This window comes from Thamnophis sirtalis, unplaced genomic scaffold, assembly GCF_051295495.1.
Source record: "Thamnophis sirtalis isolate CommonGarterSnake01/CBP01778 unplaced genomic scaffold, rThaSir2_p1.2 scaffold_10, whole genome shotgun sequence".
In the NCBI taxonomy this organism is placed as follows: domain Eukaryota; kingdom Metazoa; phylum Chordata; class Lepidosauria; order Squamata; family Natricidae; genus Thamnophis; species Thamnophis sirtalis.
The window spans coordinates 9,895,519-9,912,451 of NW_028261390.1; the positions used below are offsets into that span (position 1 = coordinate 9,895,519).

General features: G+C 44.0%; 1 protein-coding gene across 1 annotated transcript; it reads right to left on the reverse strand.

Moving 5' to 3' along the window:
• Window positions 1-1,063: 1,063 nt before the first annotated feature.
• On the reverse strand, window positions 1,064-16,670 carry COQ2 (coenzyme Q2, polyprenyltransferase). Its single transcript, XM_087724043.1, has 7 exons — window positions 16,394-16,670; window positions 12,618-12,784; window positions 9,594-9,715; window positions 8,347-8,432; window positions 4,214-4,347; window positions 2,577-2,765; window positions 1,064-1,603 (listed from the first exon to the last, which is right to left on the reverse strand). Exons 1-7 carry the CDS (start codon window positions 16,656-16,658, stop codon window positions 1,454-1,456), a joined length of 1,113 nt encoding a protein of 370 aa, XP_087580169.1. The 5' UTR covers window positions 16,659-16,670; the 3' UTR covers window positions 1,064-1,453.
• Between the last annotated feature and the right edge of the window lie 263 nt (window positions 16,671-16,933).

Genomic DNA, 16,933 nt, shown 5'->3' on the forward strand with positions numbered 1-16,933 from the left:
CCCACCATATCGTCCTTTGTTTTGGCAATCCTAGTATCAAGCTTATCACATAAGTCTGCATTAAGTTTCTTTATCTCTTCTCTAAATTCTCTAAGAGTCTCAAAAAAAAATTCTTTCGTTAGCAAATCTCCAGTAGGGGACGTAGAGGGTGAAAGCTGCAACTTTGTGCCAAGTGCGTGAGGTGTATTCCTAAAAGGACGTCTCCCCGACTTTGATTTTGATGCCATTATTTCTTTTCTTCAAACAATTATTCAACAATTATTCAAACTCTGCTGGCTCGTTGTGTAGCTTGCGAGAGAAGAAAGTATTAAGTCCCCCCTTTATTTGTTCTTAGAAGTTTTTCAAAAGGTTTCAGAAAAGAGCATTGTAACAAAGCAAGTTTCAAAAGATTAGCACAGTTCATATTCATCTCTCTTTAGAATGTCTCTATATTAACAAGGAGGCTTTTACAGCTTTTAAAAGTTGATAAGGAAAAACAAATCTTGGTAGGTCTTCAGAGAAACAAAACTAATTAGTCAGAGAATGCTATCTGGCTGTTCCTTTGATCTTTCTCTCTGTCGGCCAGTTAAGAATGTGGCATCCGCCATTTTAGGAGCTTATTTTTTTAGAAACCCGATGCACAAAGAAAGCTCTTTCTTTTTTTTAAAAAAAAGGGGGGGGGACAGATAAAGTTCTCGGGTACGGACTCTGCTTGTATTAATCTCAAATAGATATATCAAAAATTGTCCTAAGCGGGGGTTCCTTACTTTGCGCCGTAGTGGTTACGGCAGAAGTTCCTGGCTCGGAGGTGTGATTCAGCCTTCGGTAGGCCCCCCTTCCGTTTGTAGCAAAAAAAAAAAGCTGCAAACTTCAAAGAAAAGCTCTTGCCAGCTGGATCTCTCTCTCATCTTCTTTGCCTGAAGAATGAGTTTATCTACCAGGTATTTAGGCAGATAACGCAGCCAGGAACCCGGGGGCAGCTCGTTAAGCTACCGCCATCAGCAAGGTCCCGCCCCGGAAGCTCAATACATCCATTTTTAAAATGAGTGACGTCTGAATATAGAACTCCCAAAATGTCATAAGTGACAATACTATAAAACCAGTCATTTTATTGTTTACGCTTCTATAAACAGTTTCGACTACACAGTAGTACTATTTTAATGTTGGAAGGTAGATTTTTTTTACATAGTTTTACCTGTTTAATTCACTCACAATCTTATAAATATTGCAACGGAAAATTTCAGGTGTAGCTCTGCAGAATTAATCTCAACATTTTACTGGGAAATCTCAACTTATTCAGAATGGTTGCCAAGATAGGTTCAAACGCAAAAACAACCAAGTTTTCAGCGAATAACCACCATTCTAAAATTTTAATATAAAGCACCATATCTGTTAAATATAAAGGGGCAGATTTTTTTTAAAAAAATGACCCTTGTTCGTTTTTATTTGTAAAACAGCATTCTTTTCTTCTGTTCTAGCTGCTGCTTAAAGCATCCCTTTTTTCTTCCTTCTCTTTCCTTAAGTTTCCAAGTATAATTCCTGCGAGAAGCAAAATCCCTAGATTGCGGTTTGAAGAGAACTTGTCCCAGCAGTCTTTAGGGTTGTTAATGTCCAAACGGAATAGCTGGAAAAGAGACCAAAATGATTCATCAGTACTTGCAACCCCTACTCAAATTTTAGAATCTGTCAAGTCTTCTTCTAGTCCTCTTTCATCTCAGGCAACCATTAATAACACGAGCTTTATTTAGCCTGGCATGGTATAAGGCAGTGGTGAAATTCAATTTTTTTTACTACTGGTTCCATGGGGGTGGATTGGTGGGCATGGCAGAGGAAGGATACTGCAAAATCTCCATTCCCACCCCACTCCAGGGGAAGGATACTGCAAAATTTCCATTCCCACCCCACTCCAGAGGAAGGATACTGCAAAATTTCCATTCCCACCCCACTCCAGGGGAAGGATACTGCAAAATCTCCATTCTGGGGCCAGTCAGAGGTAGCATTTGCCGGTTCTCCAAATTACCCAAAATTTCTGCTACCAGTTCTCCAGAACCTGTCAGAACCTGCTGGATTTCCCCACTGGTATAAGACCATGATGGCAAATCTATAGTATGTGTGCCCAAAATGGCACACCAAATCATGTCGCCTGGCACACACGGCCTTGCCTGTTTGTCTTCTGGGTTTCTGGCGTGTGTGGGATCGCACTCCGGAAAAGTTGAATTTCCAGGCTCTGGCGCACATGCGCACCCGACAATCAGCTGTTCTTTACACGCGTGTCAATGCCAAAAACCGGTGTGCGCATGCACGCCAGCTGATTATTGGGTGCGCATGTGCACTAGAGCGTGGAAGTTCAGCTTTTCCAGTGCGTGGCCCCGATGGGCGAAAAGGTTCACCATCACTAGTATAAGGACTCCTGCCTTGAGGAGAGAGTTGGATTAGAAGACCTCCAAGGTCCCTTCTAGCCCTATGACTCTATGAATTTTTTCCCCTCTTCCTTCAACTATGCTCTTGTCCAATCTATCCCTCCATTTTATGTCTGAACCCTGCGTTGCAGCCCGGAAATGCAGCACAAGCTTCAACCAACATTAAACTTATCTTACCTGGTTTCCATAACAGACCGCCGCAGTGGCCAACGCCGCATAATAGGGGAAGGTTTGACCACAATTGATCCCTGCCAGCGTTAGTCCGCCAAGCATTGTGCAACCGAAGCCTGAGAGCCAGTATTTTGTCTTTTCCCCGAAGAGGAGCGCTGTAGATTTCACACCAATGGCAAGATCGTCTTTTTTATCCTAAAACAGAAAGTTGGAAAGTTGTTAATTAAAAAAAAAACCACTAACCACAGGCAGTTTCGTTTGAGGTGAGGAACAGTTTACAGTAGCCGAAAAAAGCCTTCCACTGTCTACTTGCAGCCATGAAGAACGTGGGAATAATAATTTAAAAAGGCAATATATTTTGAATTAGACAGTGGAATGGTTTGCAGAAGATTAATTGTGGATGTTTTAGATGTGGAAAATGTTTTGTTTCAAATGTTTGGGATGATACAGGCTATTTTCTGCATCTTAGAAGTACCCCAAAGAGGGCTTTGTTTCTAGTCTCACACCTGCTCTTATCAATAAGGTAAAGGTAAACCTCGCACATATGTGCTAGTCATTCCCGACTCTAGGGGGTGGTGCTCATCTCCATTTCAAAGCTAGCCAGTAAGGGTATGGCTAGCTGATGAGAGCTAAATAGCTTGAAATAGATCTATACTAGTCTTCCTTTATTTATTTATCAGCACAAATAAAAAAACACAAATATAACAAAGGCAACAGTAAAAATGTTGGGTTTCTGTCGTGATGGACTCTTGTGACGAGCCGAAGGACAGATGATGGAAGCAGTTAGCTTCCTCCCATGATTGGGGCTTACCAGGGGTTGTAAAAATCTAATAGATACCTTTCACCCTGGCTTCGCTGATAACGGATAAGAGCCTGTGGCCTAATGGCTAAGATCTCTGCCTAGTATGCCTAGTATGCAATATAGCCCAGGTTCAAATCCCAGTAAGGGTATGGCTAGCTGATGAGAGCTAAATAGCTTGAAATAGATCTATACTAGTCTCCCTTTATTTATTTATCAGCACAAATAAAAAAACACATATATACATACATACATACATACATACATACATACATACATACATAACCTTCCCGCCAAAGGCGGTCCCTATTTTTTTCTACTTGCATTTTTAATGTTCTCTCAAACTGCTAGGTTGGCAGAAGCTGGGACAAGTAACGGGAGCTCACTCCGTTACGCGGCGCTAGGGATTCGAACCGTCGAACTGCCGACCTTTCTGATCGACAAGCGTCTTAGCCACCGCGTCCCCGATGATGCCTCACCCCAAATCACCGAATAACTCGCCCAGCAGCTTCACGTACGTAGATGTTAAAACAGGACAGGAGAGAGAACTGTCTCCTGGGGTATCCCGTAAAGTAGAGGCCATACGTTAGATCTCTCCCCCACATCACCAGGGATCAACCCCAAAGCTCATCCAGCGTCCAGGTGGAGTCCTTGACCACCAACATAGTTCCTGGCATCCATGAGAACCGAAACAAATAAAAGCAGCTGCCAACAAGTGTTGTTGTTTGCCATTCAAATGCCGGTGTTTCCAGTTCAACGTGAACAAGATTTCCATAGCAACCTAATTCAACCACACTCTCGCATTTCAATATCTTTTATAATGAACAAATGGGAAAAGAGTCACCTGATGGGCATAAATAGTATCATAAATCAAAGTCCAACAGACGCTGGAGAAATACAGGGGCAAGCAAACAGACCAATTGCAAGAACCGTGGACCGCAGACCAGCCAAGTAAGGCTCCCCAATTGAAAACCAAACCTAAAGGAAAGAAGGAAGAGCAAGTCATATCAACGTTGGCTACACACACAAACACACACAAACACACACACACATGCAGAGAAGTAGCAATACTTCCGAGTATTATATTTTGAGCACGGGTCGTCCTCGACGAACGGACACAATTGGGCTCAAAATTTATGTTTGTTCAGTGAGACATTTGTTAAGTGAGTCTCCCCCCCCCCTCCGTTTTGACCTTTCTTGCCACGGTCGTTAGGTGAATCACTGCAGACGGTAAGTTAGTAGCACGCTTGTTAAAATGAAACTGGCTTCCCCATTGGCCTTGCTTGTCAGGAGGTTACAAAAGGCGGTCACACGACCTCAGGACAACTGTTATAAATATGAGTTCAGTGGCCAAGCGGCTGAATTTGGACCACATGACGGTGGGGAATGCTGCAACACTTCCAAGTTTGGAAAATGGCCAGGAGTCACTTTTTCAGTGCTGTTCTTAACTTTGAATAGTCACTAAATGAACTGTTGTAACTCGAGGACTACCTCTATACTGAGAGCCAGTTTTGTTCTGAGCTTGGCTTCCCTAGCAGCACGAAGCCAAGTCCTCGTCCCGATAAAGCCCCTTTATTTAATTTACAGTGAATTCCTCTCCGGCAAAGTCTTTCCTTTCCCACCGTCTTTCAAGATGGTTCACAATTAGCGACCTTGATCAGGCTTGGAGAGTGGCCAGGCCGATATCTTTCAGACGCCGCAATACTTGGCAAGAATGCAGGAATGAACTAATTGTCTCCTGCAAACTCCACTCCCCCGTCGCTCCTCTTTTATTTCCTCTGGGAGGGGTCATTCACTGTCCACCTGTGGCCTTATTCCCAAGTTGACCCTTATTCCTTAGCTGTTCCCTTCGTCTCGCAATTCTGCGCCTGCGCACACTGGGAACAGGCTCCAGCTGTTCATCTGCCTCACTGACATCTGACTCAGATGGCCGCTGATAACTGTCTAACGGCTCTGGCTCCATTTCTGCCTTCAACGCAGAGTCCTCATCCGAACCTTTCCCAGACTCCAGAACTGGCCCATGTTCCTCCCCAACCTCCTCACTGTCCAAATCTGATGCCAGTTTCGCTGGCCACTGGTGGGCCACAACAAGCTTGGCATAGTGCAGGGGTGTTAAACCCGCTCGCATTGCGGGCTGTATCGTGATGTATCGCAATGTTTTTTTTTTTGCTTTTGCAGAGCCAGAGTAGGTGTGGCCTGCACAGGCAGTATCTGGTCTGCAGGCCGCCGGTTTGACAGGTCTGGTCTAGTGATTAAAGCACCAAACTAGAAAGCCAGAAAACCATGAGTTCAAGTCCCGTCTTGGCCATGAAAGCCAGCTGGGCGACCTGGGTCAGTCACTCTCTCTCAGTCCAACCCACCTCACAAGGGTTGTTGTTGTTGTGGAGGAAACAGGAGGAAGGAAGTTGTACGTGTTCACTTAGTTATTTGTAAAAAATAATAAAGGCAAAATATAAATAATGATAAAAATAAATATTTCTCTACTCTTGCTGCATCCAGATTGAGCCAATGTTTTTTTTGGTGTGTGTGTGTGTGTGTCAGAAACCAATGTTGGCTTCCATTTCTGGAAAACAACGCTCATTAAGGACAATAGTTCCGCTTAATAACTATGGTGATTCACTTAATGAACACTGCCAAAAAGGTCACAAAATTGGGTCTGCTCACATGGTAGCCCATTTAATGACTGGCATGACTTATGACTGTAATTCCAGGCTCAATTACGGTGGTAAATTGAGGTCTATGTGCACATAAATAAAATTAGGCTATTGTTTATTCAATATTTTTAAGAGAGAGCCGAAAAGCAGTGTTTTCCATTTTTCAAGCCCTCCGAGGTGTATAAATGATTACTGAGGCATTATGAATATACATTAAGCTGCATATTTTTTATGGAAGGAAGGGTGCATTATTTTATTTCCTTGTATTTGAGGAAAATGAGTCAGCCTAACTTAATGAGGAAGTAATTTCCAATACACGAAGTGCTCAGCTTCCCATTGCTAAGGGTTGACTCAGGGCAGAAGGCAAATCGTTTTCATTCCACTTCTCTTGGTCAGTGACTTGATGAGAAGAAGTGAAGAAAGGTATCAAAGATTTATGGCCAAAACATGTCCATAAAGACTCATGAAGACAGGCAGCCAACGTCCGTTTCTAACATTATGTCTTTGGAAGTAACTGTGTGGTTCGTTTTTCCCGTACCATATAAATGCATGCCATCCCAATTGTAAGTCATGTGCTCCTATCGTCATTATCCTTTTATTCTTTAAATTTATCCCCTCTTTTAACCCTGTAAGCAATGAGGCCTGGTAGTATAACTCCCAGTCCGGTAGGTAGCCCGAATTCTCTCTTGCTTTTAGTATAACATTTTTAATTTGATTCTTGGTTTTTTGCCTTGCCAGGTAAATTTTGATATCAATCTATTTAAATCTTCAATAAAGTTTTCCCCTGATTTTATCGGCATTACTTGAAATAAGGATAGAATTTTCAGTAGGACATTCATTTTAGTTGTGGCTAGCTATTCTTCCAATCAACGACAGTTGTATGTTTCCCCATTCATCCAAGTCTGTCTTTATTTGCTGTATTTGGTATAATTGTTTTCTTTAATAGATATACATATATCTTGCTGTTGGCCAGATTCCCAAATGTTTAACTTTGTTAGTTATCTGCGTGGCCATATTTTCCGTCAATTCATTTTTCTTTTTATTGGTAAGGCTCTTTGTCAATATCTTAAGTCTTTTCCTTGTTTACTTTTAAGTCCTGCCACCGCACCAAACTCTTCTATTATTTTTTGTTTACTAATTTGGGTCCTGTTTCTAAGGGTTTCTCCAAAATAAATACTAAGTCACCTGCAAATGTTTGCACCATATTTTTCGGAGTATATGACGCACCATTTTCCCTCAGGAAAGATGCTGAAAATCTGGTTGTGTCTTATACACTGAATACAGCATTTTCTTTCCTCCCAAAACCCTGGCCCCTTCCCCAAAATGGCCGTGCATAGCCTGTAGGAGACTTTCAGAGTGCTCCTGGGAGCTGGGGAAGGCAGAAATGAGTGAAAAACGGGCCATTTTTTGCTCAATTTTGTCCCCCTCAGCCCCTAGGAGTACTCTATAAGCCTCCTAAAGGCTATGCATGCAATTTTTTTTTTACATAAAACGTTTTTTGCTCGTTTTTTGGGGGGGCACCCCCCAGGAGCACTCTGCAAGCCTCCTAAAGGCTATTCATGCCTTTTGGTGGGGGGAACGGGCCAGTTTTCGCGAAAAACAGGCTGTTTTGGGGAGGCTGGCAGAGTGCAAACACTTTTTTATTTTGCCTCTTCAAAACCTTGGTGCGTCTTATACTCCAGTGCGCCTTATACTCCAAAAATACGGTACTTTGTATTGTTCTTTTTTTTAAATCTTCAGCCTTTTTATTTCCTAATCTTGTCTGGTCTGTCTGAATAGGACTTCCAGGGTTAATATAAATAGTAGAGGGGATAGAGGACATCCTTGTCTTGCACCCTTGTTTATGTTAAATTTTTCTGTTGTTTCTCCGTTGTTTATCACATTCGCCGTTTGGCTGGAGTACACTGCTTGAATCATCTTGACAAAATTTTCTCCAAAGTTCATGTTTTTCAGTTGTAATATCATAAACTGCCAAGTCATGTTGTCAAAGGCATTTTGTGCATCCAAGAAGATCAAGGCTAGTTGTTTTTTGGGTACCAAACTTGATTTCATTGAGGGCCACATCAGGGTTGTGTTTAACCTTGGGGGCTGGGTGGGCGTGGCCTGTTCAATGTCACTTATGTTGGAGGCACCTGTGGCGGCCCGAGTGCTCTGCCAGTCAAAATGGAGCTCGGAAGGAAGTAGCCAAAAACTTGAGAATAAAACATTTTAACTCCCAGGGAGAGGGAGAAGAAGAATGACAAATTAGTTCTCATGTTAATTCAATTCAGTGTAAGTCGGTATAAGCTGCCCATTCGTGTAAAATGGAAGGTGCTGAACTTACCTAAATATAACTGTGGCCAGTAAGTTATTCTCTTCATTAGTGGGTAGGACACCACGAGAAATAAAGAAGAAGCACCTAAAATAATGCTGTGGAAAAAATGGGAAGCGTTAAATTACAAATCACTGTTTTCTTCAAGTAGCCTATAAAATGTAGGAGAAAAGGACATATTTTGCAATAAATATGGAAGCAGGGAACATATTAAGGACACCTTAAGGGCCCAAACATCTCTTTGGGCAGGACAACCAATGTGAAACCTCTGTTCATTCATACAGGAAGACCATGATATAGCTAGCCTTGGCTCGCCCTGGAATTCCTTAACTAACCAGTAAAACGGTAAATGAATTTTTGTGTATAGAACTCATGTTTTCAAACACGTTAAACTGGAACAACACATAATTAAGACGGCCCCTATTGTCACCAATGGCCGATGCCCATGATAGTGAAACTATGGCACGCGTGTCACAGGTGGCACGCAGAGACTTCTCTGCACGCAGAGACTTCTCTACGGGCACGCAAACTGTTGCTCCAGCTCAGCTCTACTGCATATGCCTCCTGATTTTCTGATCTCTGCCACGCATGCGCAAGGGGTGGGGCACATGCGGGAGATGCCTCCCCCACAGCCCTTTTTTGGTCCCAGGAGGCTGCAGGGAGGCCTACAAGGGCCAAAATGGGGCACGGGGGGGGGGGAGCACCCCCCCCCTCACAGCCTGCTTTTGGTCCCAGATGGCTATAGGGAGGCCTACTAGGCCCAAAATGGGGTGCAGCGCCCCACTCCATGGCTCGTTTTTGGTCCCAGGAGGCTGCAGGGAGGCCTACAAGGGCCAAAATGGGCACAGGGGGGAGAAGCACCCCCCCTCACAGCCTGTTTTTGGTCCCAGATGGCTGTAGGGAGGCCTACTAGGCCCAAAATGGGGTGCAGCGCCCCACTCCATGGCTCGTTTTTGGTCCCAGGAGGCTGCAGAGAGGTCTACAAGGCCCAAAATGGGGCATGGGGGGGAGCAGCACCCCCTTCACAGCCTGTTTTTGGTCCCAGGAGGCTGCAGGGAGGCCTACTAGGCCAAAAATGGGGCACGGAGGGGGTCATACCCACAATGTGGGGAGTGGGGGAGTGCGGGAACCCGCATGCGTATGCACATGTTGTATAGGGGTTGTCACATATGCATTGCAGTATGGGTGTAGGGGGCGTGAGCACGCAAAAAGGTTAGCCATCACTGGCCAATGCAATCAATTCTTTACAATGAACTTACCTGTAATAATTTAAACACAGCAAGACTCCCAAAGCCAAGCTAAGCTGTGTACCGAGACAAACAAGGGCTTGGAAATGCGTGAGCTCTCCAGCTGCCAGTGGCCGAGTTGCAGTTCTCACCACCTAAAATACAAACAATTATTTCTGCGGCTACATTCCATCACTGACAACGCATAGACACCACTTACAGGATCTATTCATTCTGTAGCCCATGCATATAAGCCCATCCACAGTTAAGTCGGCCTTCAAATGATTAAAATACTGTGAAAAGGGCGCCACCTGCAGTTAAGCTGACTCTGTTGTTGGCTGCCAGCGGCCTGCGGAGCTGGCAGCAGATTCGGACAGTGAGGAGGTTGGGGAGGAACCTGGGCCAGTCCTGGAGGCTGGGGAAGGCTCTGATGAGGGCTTTGTGTCGGAGGCAGAGAGGGGGCCAGAGCCGTCTGACAGTTATCAGCTTCCTTCAGAGTCAGACATCAGTGAGGCAGACAAAGAGCTGGAGCCTGTTCCCAGTGTGCGCATGCGCAGAGTGGCCAGACGAAGGGACCAGCTAAAGAACAGGGGTCGACTTGGGAGTAAGGCCACAGGTGGACGATGAATGGTTTTGCAGAGATCGGCCTGTCAGCTCTCCAAGCCTGTAAATCCTCCCTTGAAAGACTTTGCTGGATGTGAATGAGCAGAATTCACAGTAAATTAATAAAAGAGTTTTTTGTCGGGACCAGGAGTTTGCTTCATGCTCTTGGGAAGGCACAGTTAGAACACTGATCTTAACCTAACCCTTAACCTAACCCTAAACCTAACCCTTAACCTAACCCTAAACCTAATCCTAACCCTTAACCTAACCCTAAACCTAACCCTAACCCTTAACCTAACCCTAAACCTAACCCTAAACCTAACCCTAAACCTAACCCTTACCTTAAGTTGAATCGTCTTGCTTTCAAAACGCTATTTAAAGCGCCAGCATTAAATATTATATGGAACAAGCTTCTGTTTTCATGTTCACCTTTTTCACTCTATGCAGCTTTTGGGACTAACTCAAATATATTTTGTTGTTTCAGAAAAGTTGCAACTTGCGTGACACCCAAACCCAGAGAGAACTATAAATCATGGTTTCTGAACCTGGCTTGTGTTCATCAGTCAGAGTTAAGATGTGCCAATATGATAGGAAGAATGCCTGTGTTTTAAATATGATTGTATATGATTATAATAATTTGATTTTCTAACATCATTTCAGCTTCAAATACACTTTCAGATATCTTCAGGAGAAACTATATAAGGTTTATTTAACTAGGGTTTACTGAATAAACCACAGCAAACCACAGTTAAATAAGCTTGCATAGTTTCTCCGGAAGACAATAACTACCAGAAGTGAAATAAACAAATTATCTATTGAGTCAGGTGATTATAGGTGCCCAGAAATACACAGTCAACATGCATTCATACTAATTGCTTGGAAACGCAGAGTGCATGAACACTTATGACTGTTTGTGAATTTCCACCCAGGACTATTATCTTTTCCAAGAATAGGATGCTGGAAATTTGATCTGGCATGGGCATTTTAGAACAGACCTGTTACATCACTCTAAAATATTTAAAGGTTGGGAGAAAGTGGTAGAATAAGAGCTAGCATTTCGAAAGATTTTTTGAGCTATATCAGATTTCATCATTCAAATTGAACCTTTGACCTGGGTACTTGAGAGACCGCCTGCTGCCGATCACCTCCAATAGACCGATTAGATCCCACAGATTAGGCCTCCTCCGTACTCGATCCGCTGGCCAATGCCGTTTGGCAACCACCCGGAGGAGGGCCTTCTCTGTGGCTGCTCCAGCCCTTTGGAACGAGCTCCCCGTGGAGATTCGAACCCTCACCACCCTCCAGGCCTTCCGCAAAGCCCTTAAAACCTGGCTATTCCGACAGGCCTGGGGCTAAAGAGTCTTGTCCCCCCCCCCCCCCCCTCGAATGGTATGGTTGTTGTGTGCTTTTAAACTATGGTATTGTTTTGTCTGTCTTTTTATTTCTTATTTGTACCCTTCCCCCTTGACTTGCGTTGTGAGCCGCCCTGAGTCCCCTTCGGGGAAAAGGGTGGCATATAAATTTAATAAATCTAATCTAATCTTTAAGGACAAGGATCTAGGGCTGAAAAAAATCAATATAATGTTGGAGAGAAATTACATTCTGGGCATTTCCTGTTTAGTAAGTTTAAAGATACTGTATCAGTGGTGCCTTTCCATTTTTTTTTAACTACCGGTTCGCTCATGCACAACGCTTCTGCGCAGAAGCGTCCGGGTGGGTGGGTGGAGCTTCCTGCCGCCGCCACTACTGGTTCGCCCTATTGGGACCGAACCGGGAGCAACCCACCTCTGCACCATATGGACACTTAAAAAAATAGAGTTATAGCTGGATCTAGGGATGTGATGGCTCAGTGGCTAAGACGCTGAGCTGGTCAATCAGAAAGGTCGGCAGTTTGAATCCCTAGCACTGTGTAATGGAGTGAGCTCCCGTTACTTGTCCCAGCTTCTGCCAACCTAGCAGTTCGAAAGCATGTACAAAATGCAGGTATAAAAATAGGGACCCCCTTTGGTGGGAAGATAACAACATTCTGTGCACCTTTGGCGTTTAGTCATGCCAGCCACATGACCACGGAGACGTCTTTGGACAGCGCTGGCTCTTTGGAAGTGAGTGGCCCAAAGCCATTCAGTTGGTTTTCATGATTAAGGCGGGGCTAGAACTCACAGCCTCCTGGTGATTGGGCCAAATCATCCAGCCAGCTTTCATACTTAAGGCAGGACTAGAACTCAATAGTCTCCTCGTGATTGGCTCAAAGTCACCGAGCAGGCTTTCACGCCTAAGGCGGGACTTGAACCCAGAGTCTCCCACTTTGTAACCTGATGCCTTAGTAACTAGACTTTTACCTCTTTGAGAATTTCTAGAGAGGGAAAGCGGGAGAGAGAAAGGACAGCAACTTACATTCCTTATAACGACCATTTATTTAATTAGCAAATAGGATGAACTCTGAATCTTTCCTACCTTTTTGTCATAGTCCACGTCCCACATGTCATTGATAATGCAGCCAGCTCCACGCATCAGAACTGAGCCAGCACCAAAAAGTAACAGGAGATCCCAGGATGGCCAACAACCTGAGTCAGCTGCCAAGGATATACTCCAGGTACAAGGAAGATACACCAGCCAAGTCCCTAAAAATAAAGAAGTCGGACAAGGAACGGAAAAAGAGAGATGTAGAATTTATACCGATGCATGCAAAAATAATCAGCTTCTTAGTTTAAGTCTTAAGCTAGTTCAGGGGTCAGCAACCCGCGGCTACGGAGCTGCATGTGGCTCTTTCATCCCTCCACTGAGATTACCTGTCGCCAGTCGGCACCACAATTTTGAGAGGAGCTTCCGGTTTGGTGGCAGGAGGAAGCAGGCCATACCAGAAGGAGACTCTATAGCAAGGGGCGGGTTTCCTGATCAGCTCCCAATTGGTAGGGCTTCTGGTTAGGACAGGGAGAGGAAAAAGGATGCCGCGCTAGGAGAAGACTCTATGGTGGGGGAACCGGACTGCCAGTCGGTTCCAGAATTGAATGGGGGGCTTCCAGTTAGGACCTTTGTGGCTCTTTGAGTATTTAAGGTTGCCGACCCCTGAGCTAGTTTGATTCTTCAATATTCTTTTCTCACTTAAAATGAAGGATTAGGATAATAATGAATCTATGTACATTTGATAGAGGATTGGTGATATAATGTATAACCCTTAGTGTATATTATAAAGATATCCTGTTGTTGATAAATAATTTTAATAAGGCAGTAATCAAAAATTGGTATACATATGAAGTGAGTATTTAGAATACCTTGTTGAAAAATGAAGGAATAACATTTTTGTTTGAATGTATGATGTACAAGGACAATAATGAACATAAGCATACTCGATAGATGATTGGTGGGATTATACATAATTGAAAATAGTGATATATAAATATAAACAGTTGGTAAATTCTTTTATACTGTAAAAATATTCAAAAAGTGATTATATAAAGGTATATTGTTATTAAACAGACAATCAAGAATGGAAAGGGAATTACGTTTATTGAAAAGAAAGAAATATTAATCGTAAGTGAATATATGTTGTACAATGAAAGTGAGGTATCTAGTTATATTAGATGGAAAATCTGTGATTGTATATGTAATTGAGAATATGGATGCAAAAACACTTGTAACCAAATGACATGCTGTATGTAATGGATGAGAATGTTTTTTATGTTTAAAAATAAAAAAAATGCAAAAAAATATTCTTTTCTCACTTTTTTTTTTTTTTAAAAAATGTGTTTTTCCTATGGAGAAAAATGTTATACCAATCTCATCGTCAGGCACAATACAGTAGATTCATTTCATTTGGGAAAATTAACCTATGGGCAAGAGAAAAATGCCAGCAGGTCCTGAAAAATTGTTTAGGATTTATCAGCCTTTAGGGTTGTTTTTTTTGAAAATTACAGTATTTATGAAAGCATTTTACTCCCTCTGGAGGCCAAATTAAGTCATACAATTTCAATAAGAGGCCTGCAATAACTATAATCCCCAAATACGAAAACAAAACACTGGGAAAGAGATATTTTCAATCTCAAAAGCTTCATCTATCCAGTTGCAAGTGATTAATGCTTCCCTACTTGATTCCAAGCCAAGAAATTAAAAGACGCTTCCTCCTGGGGAGGAAAGCGATGGCAAATCTAGACAGCATACTAAAAAGCAGAAACATCACCCTGCCAACAAAAGTGTGCATAGTCAAGGCTATGGTTTTCCCAGTTGCAATGGATGGCTGTGAAAGTTGGACCATAAGAAAGGCTGAGCGCCAAAGAATGGAGGCCTTTGATCTATGGTGTTGGAGAAGACTCCTGCGAGTCCCTTGGACTGCAAGGCCATCCAACCAGTCAGTCCTAGAGGAGATCAACCCTGACTGCTCTTTAGAAAGCCAGATCCTGAAGATGAAACTCCAATACTTTGGCCACCTAATGAGAAGGAAGGACTCCCTGGAGAAGAGCCTGATGCTGGGAAAGACTGAGGGCAAAAGAAGAAGGGGACGACAGAGAAGGAGGTGGCTGGATGGAGTCCCCGAAGCAGTCGGCGTGAGCTTAAATGGACTCCAGGGGATGGCGGAGGACAGGAAGGTCTGGAGGAACATTGTCCATGGGATCGCGATGGGTCAGACATGACTTTGCAACTAACAACAACAACTTGATTCCGTTACATTTTCAGAGATATTTCATAATTATGAATTAGAGACATACCACAAGCATTACAAAAGGAAATGAAATCATCACGGAAAGCAATTTTCTATGGTTTTCAGGCCTTCTCAGACTACACTTCTGGAATTTTAGAGTCTCTGAAAGTTTAAGAACAAACCTGCATTTATCTTGGTTTAACTATTTTAAACTGAGGATAAAGTGCCCTAAATGGGTTTTTCACGGTGAGATTCAGCCATTTGCTGTTAATACTGAGGGATTATGGAATTACACATAGCCCCTCCATTTATGGCTGGTTGCTTAGCAACTGTTCAACGTCATGATGCCCCCCCCAAAAAAATTACTTATGACTTGGACTTGCAATTCTGATAGCCCCTCAATCACATAATTATAGTTTGACAGCAAACAGCCAGCATTTACAACCATGAGAGGGATACAAAAGAAGGGATTGTTATGACAAACCAGTTTATTAGCAAGAGTGGTGTGTGTGGCTTTTCTTCCCCTTCTTTTTTCTACTCTTTAAAAAAAAACTTTGATTTTTAATTTAATTTTTTATACTTTTACTGCCTTGAAAAATTCCAACTAAAAACATTTTAAAAAAATAAATAAACCATGCGATATACGGGCAGTCCTCAACCACAATTGAGCCGCAAGTTTCTGTTGCTAAGCAAGGCAGTGGACCAGTGGGTTTTGCCTCGTTTTTACGACCTTCTTTGCCACCGTTGTGAATTTTAATCGCTGCGGTTGTTAAGTGCATCGTGCAGTCATTAAGCAAATCGGGCTTCCTCCATTGACTTTGCTTGTTGGAAGATGGCTGGGAAGGTTACAAATGGTGAGCATGTCCCAGGGACAGTGCAACCGTCATAAGTTGCCAAGTGCCCGACTTTGATTACCTGACCATTGGAGATGCTGCAGCAATGGTCGTTAAGTGTGAAAAGCGATCATGTCATTTTTGTTCAGCGTCACTCTAACTCTGAAGGGTCCCTAAACGAATCATTGCGAATCGAGGACTACCCGTGTGCCCTACTAAGCCCTCAAATAAATGGTACATCATTTGGGCTTTACAGGGGATAGGAAATCATTGGTGATGATGGTAGAGCCGAGGTGGTGCAGTGGTTAGGGTGCAGTACTGCAGGCCACTTCAGCTGACTGTTATCTGCAGTTCAGCGGTTCTAATCTCACCGGCTCAAGGTTGACTCAGCCTTCCATCCTTCCAAGATGGGTGAAATGAGGACCCAGACTGTGGGGGCGATATGCTGGCTCTGTAAACCGCTTAGAGAGGGCTGAAAGCCCTATGAAGCGGTATATAAGTCTAACTGCTATTGCTATTGCTACCTGCTCCACGCACAGAAATCCGCTCCATTAAACCTCAATCAGGGTGGATAAAAATCAAGTTTTTAAAATAAAATTTAAAAAATCATATTTGTTTCATTTGAATCGATTTTTTTTAATTAAATTTAAAAAATTTAAAATGCTTTTGGGCTTCCTTTCCTCCCGTTTTGCAAAGCCAAAAACGAAGAGGAGAGAGATGGGGAGCTGCAGCCTGCAAGACCCCGCCCCAATGCAACTCACCGATGGGCTTATCCAGCCGCATGAGACGGAGGTAAGGCTGGAGCCAGAGCGGCGCCGTTTGCACCAAAGCCGCCGAGGAAAGTGTCCCGGCTAGGCTGGTCCTTGACCCCGGGGGACGCGGCGGCTCCCAGCTCGAAGTGGGGCCCGAGAGGGTCCGGAGAGCGGCCGAGGGGCAAAACACCCCCGCCCTTCCCGGGCCGGGAAAAGGGGCTTGCAAGCAGCATAGCGGCCGGGTCGCCCGGCGGATCAGACGCGCGAGACCCATTCCGGGGCCCGGATTCTCCCCCGTGACGTCACCGGGAGGGGGCGTTTCCTCCCCCAAGAGCCAATCGGAAGAGTGACCTAAGAGAGACGGGGGGGGAAAAGGTTCTACCTAGCGTTCCGGTTCTGCGTCGCCTTTGAGTTCTGCTGCGTGGCGGGGATATGGAGTAAAGAAGCGTTATCCGGAGGGCGCTTCCAGGCTTGCTCCCACCCGGGATAAGAAGCGAGGTGGAGGGAATGCGCCCAAAGGAGAGATTGGGAGAGTGGGCCGGTTTAAGT

Bases quoted from the DNA above. Each gene is read 5' to 3' on its own strand.
- COQ2 (XM_087724043.1), bottom strand. From the start codon at position 16,658: ATGGGTCTCGCGCGTCTGATCCGCCGGGCGACCCGGCCGCTATGCTGC. The intron at 8,433-9,593 runs GTAAGTTCATTG...TTTTTTCCACAG, and splicing joins CTGTGTTTAAATTATTACAG to CATTATTTTAGGTGCTTCTT. The intron at 4,348-8,346 runs GTAAGTTCAGCA...TCTTTCCTTTAG, and splicing joins CTGGCCACAGTTATATTTAG to GTTTGGTTTTCAATTGGGGA.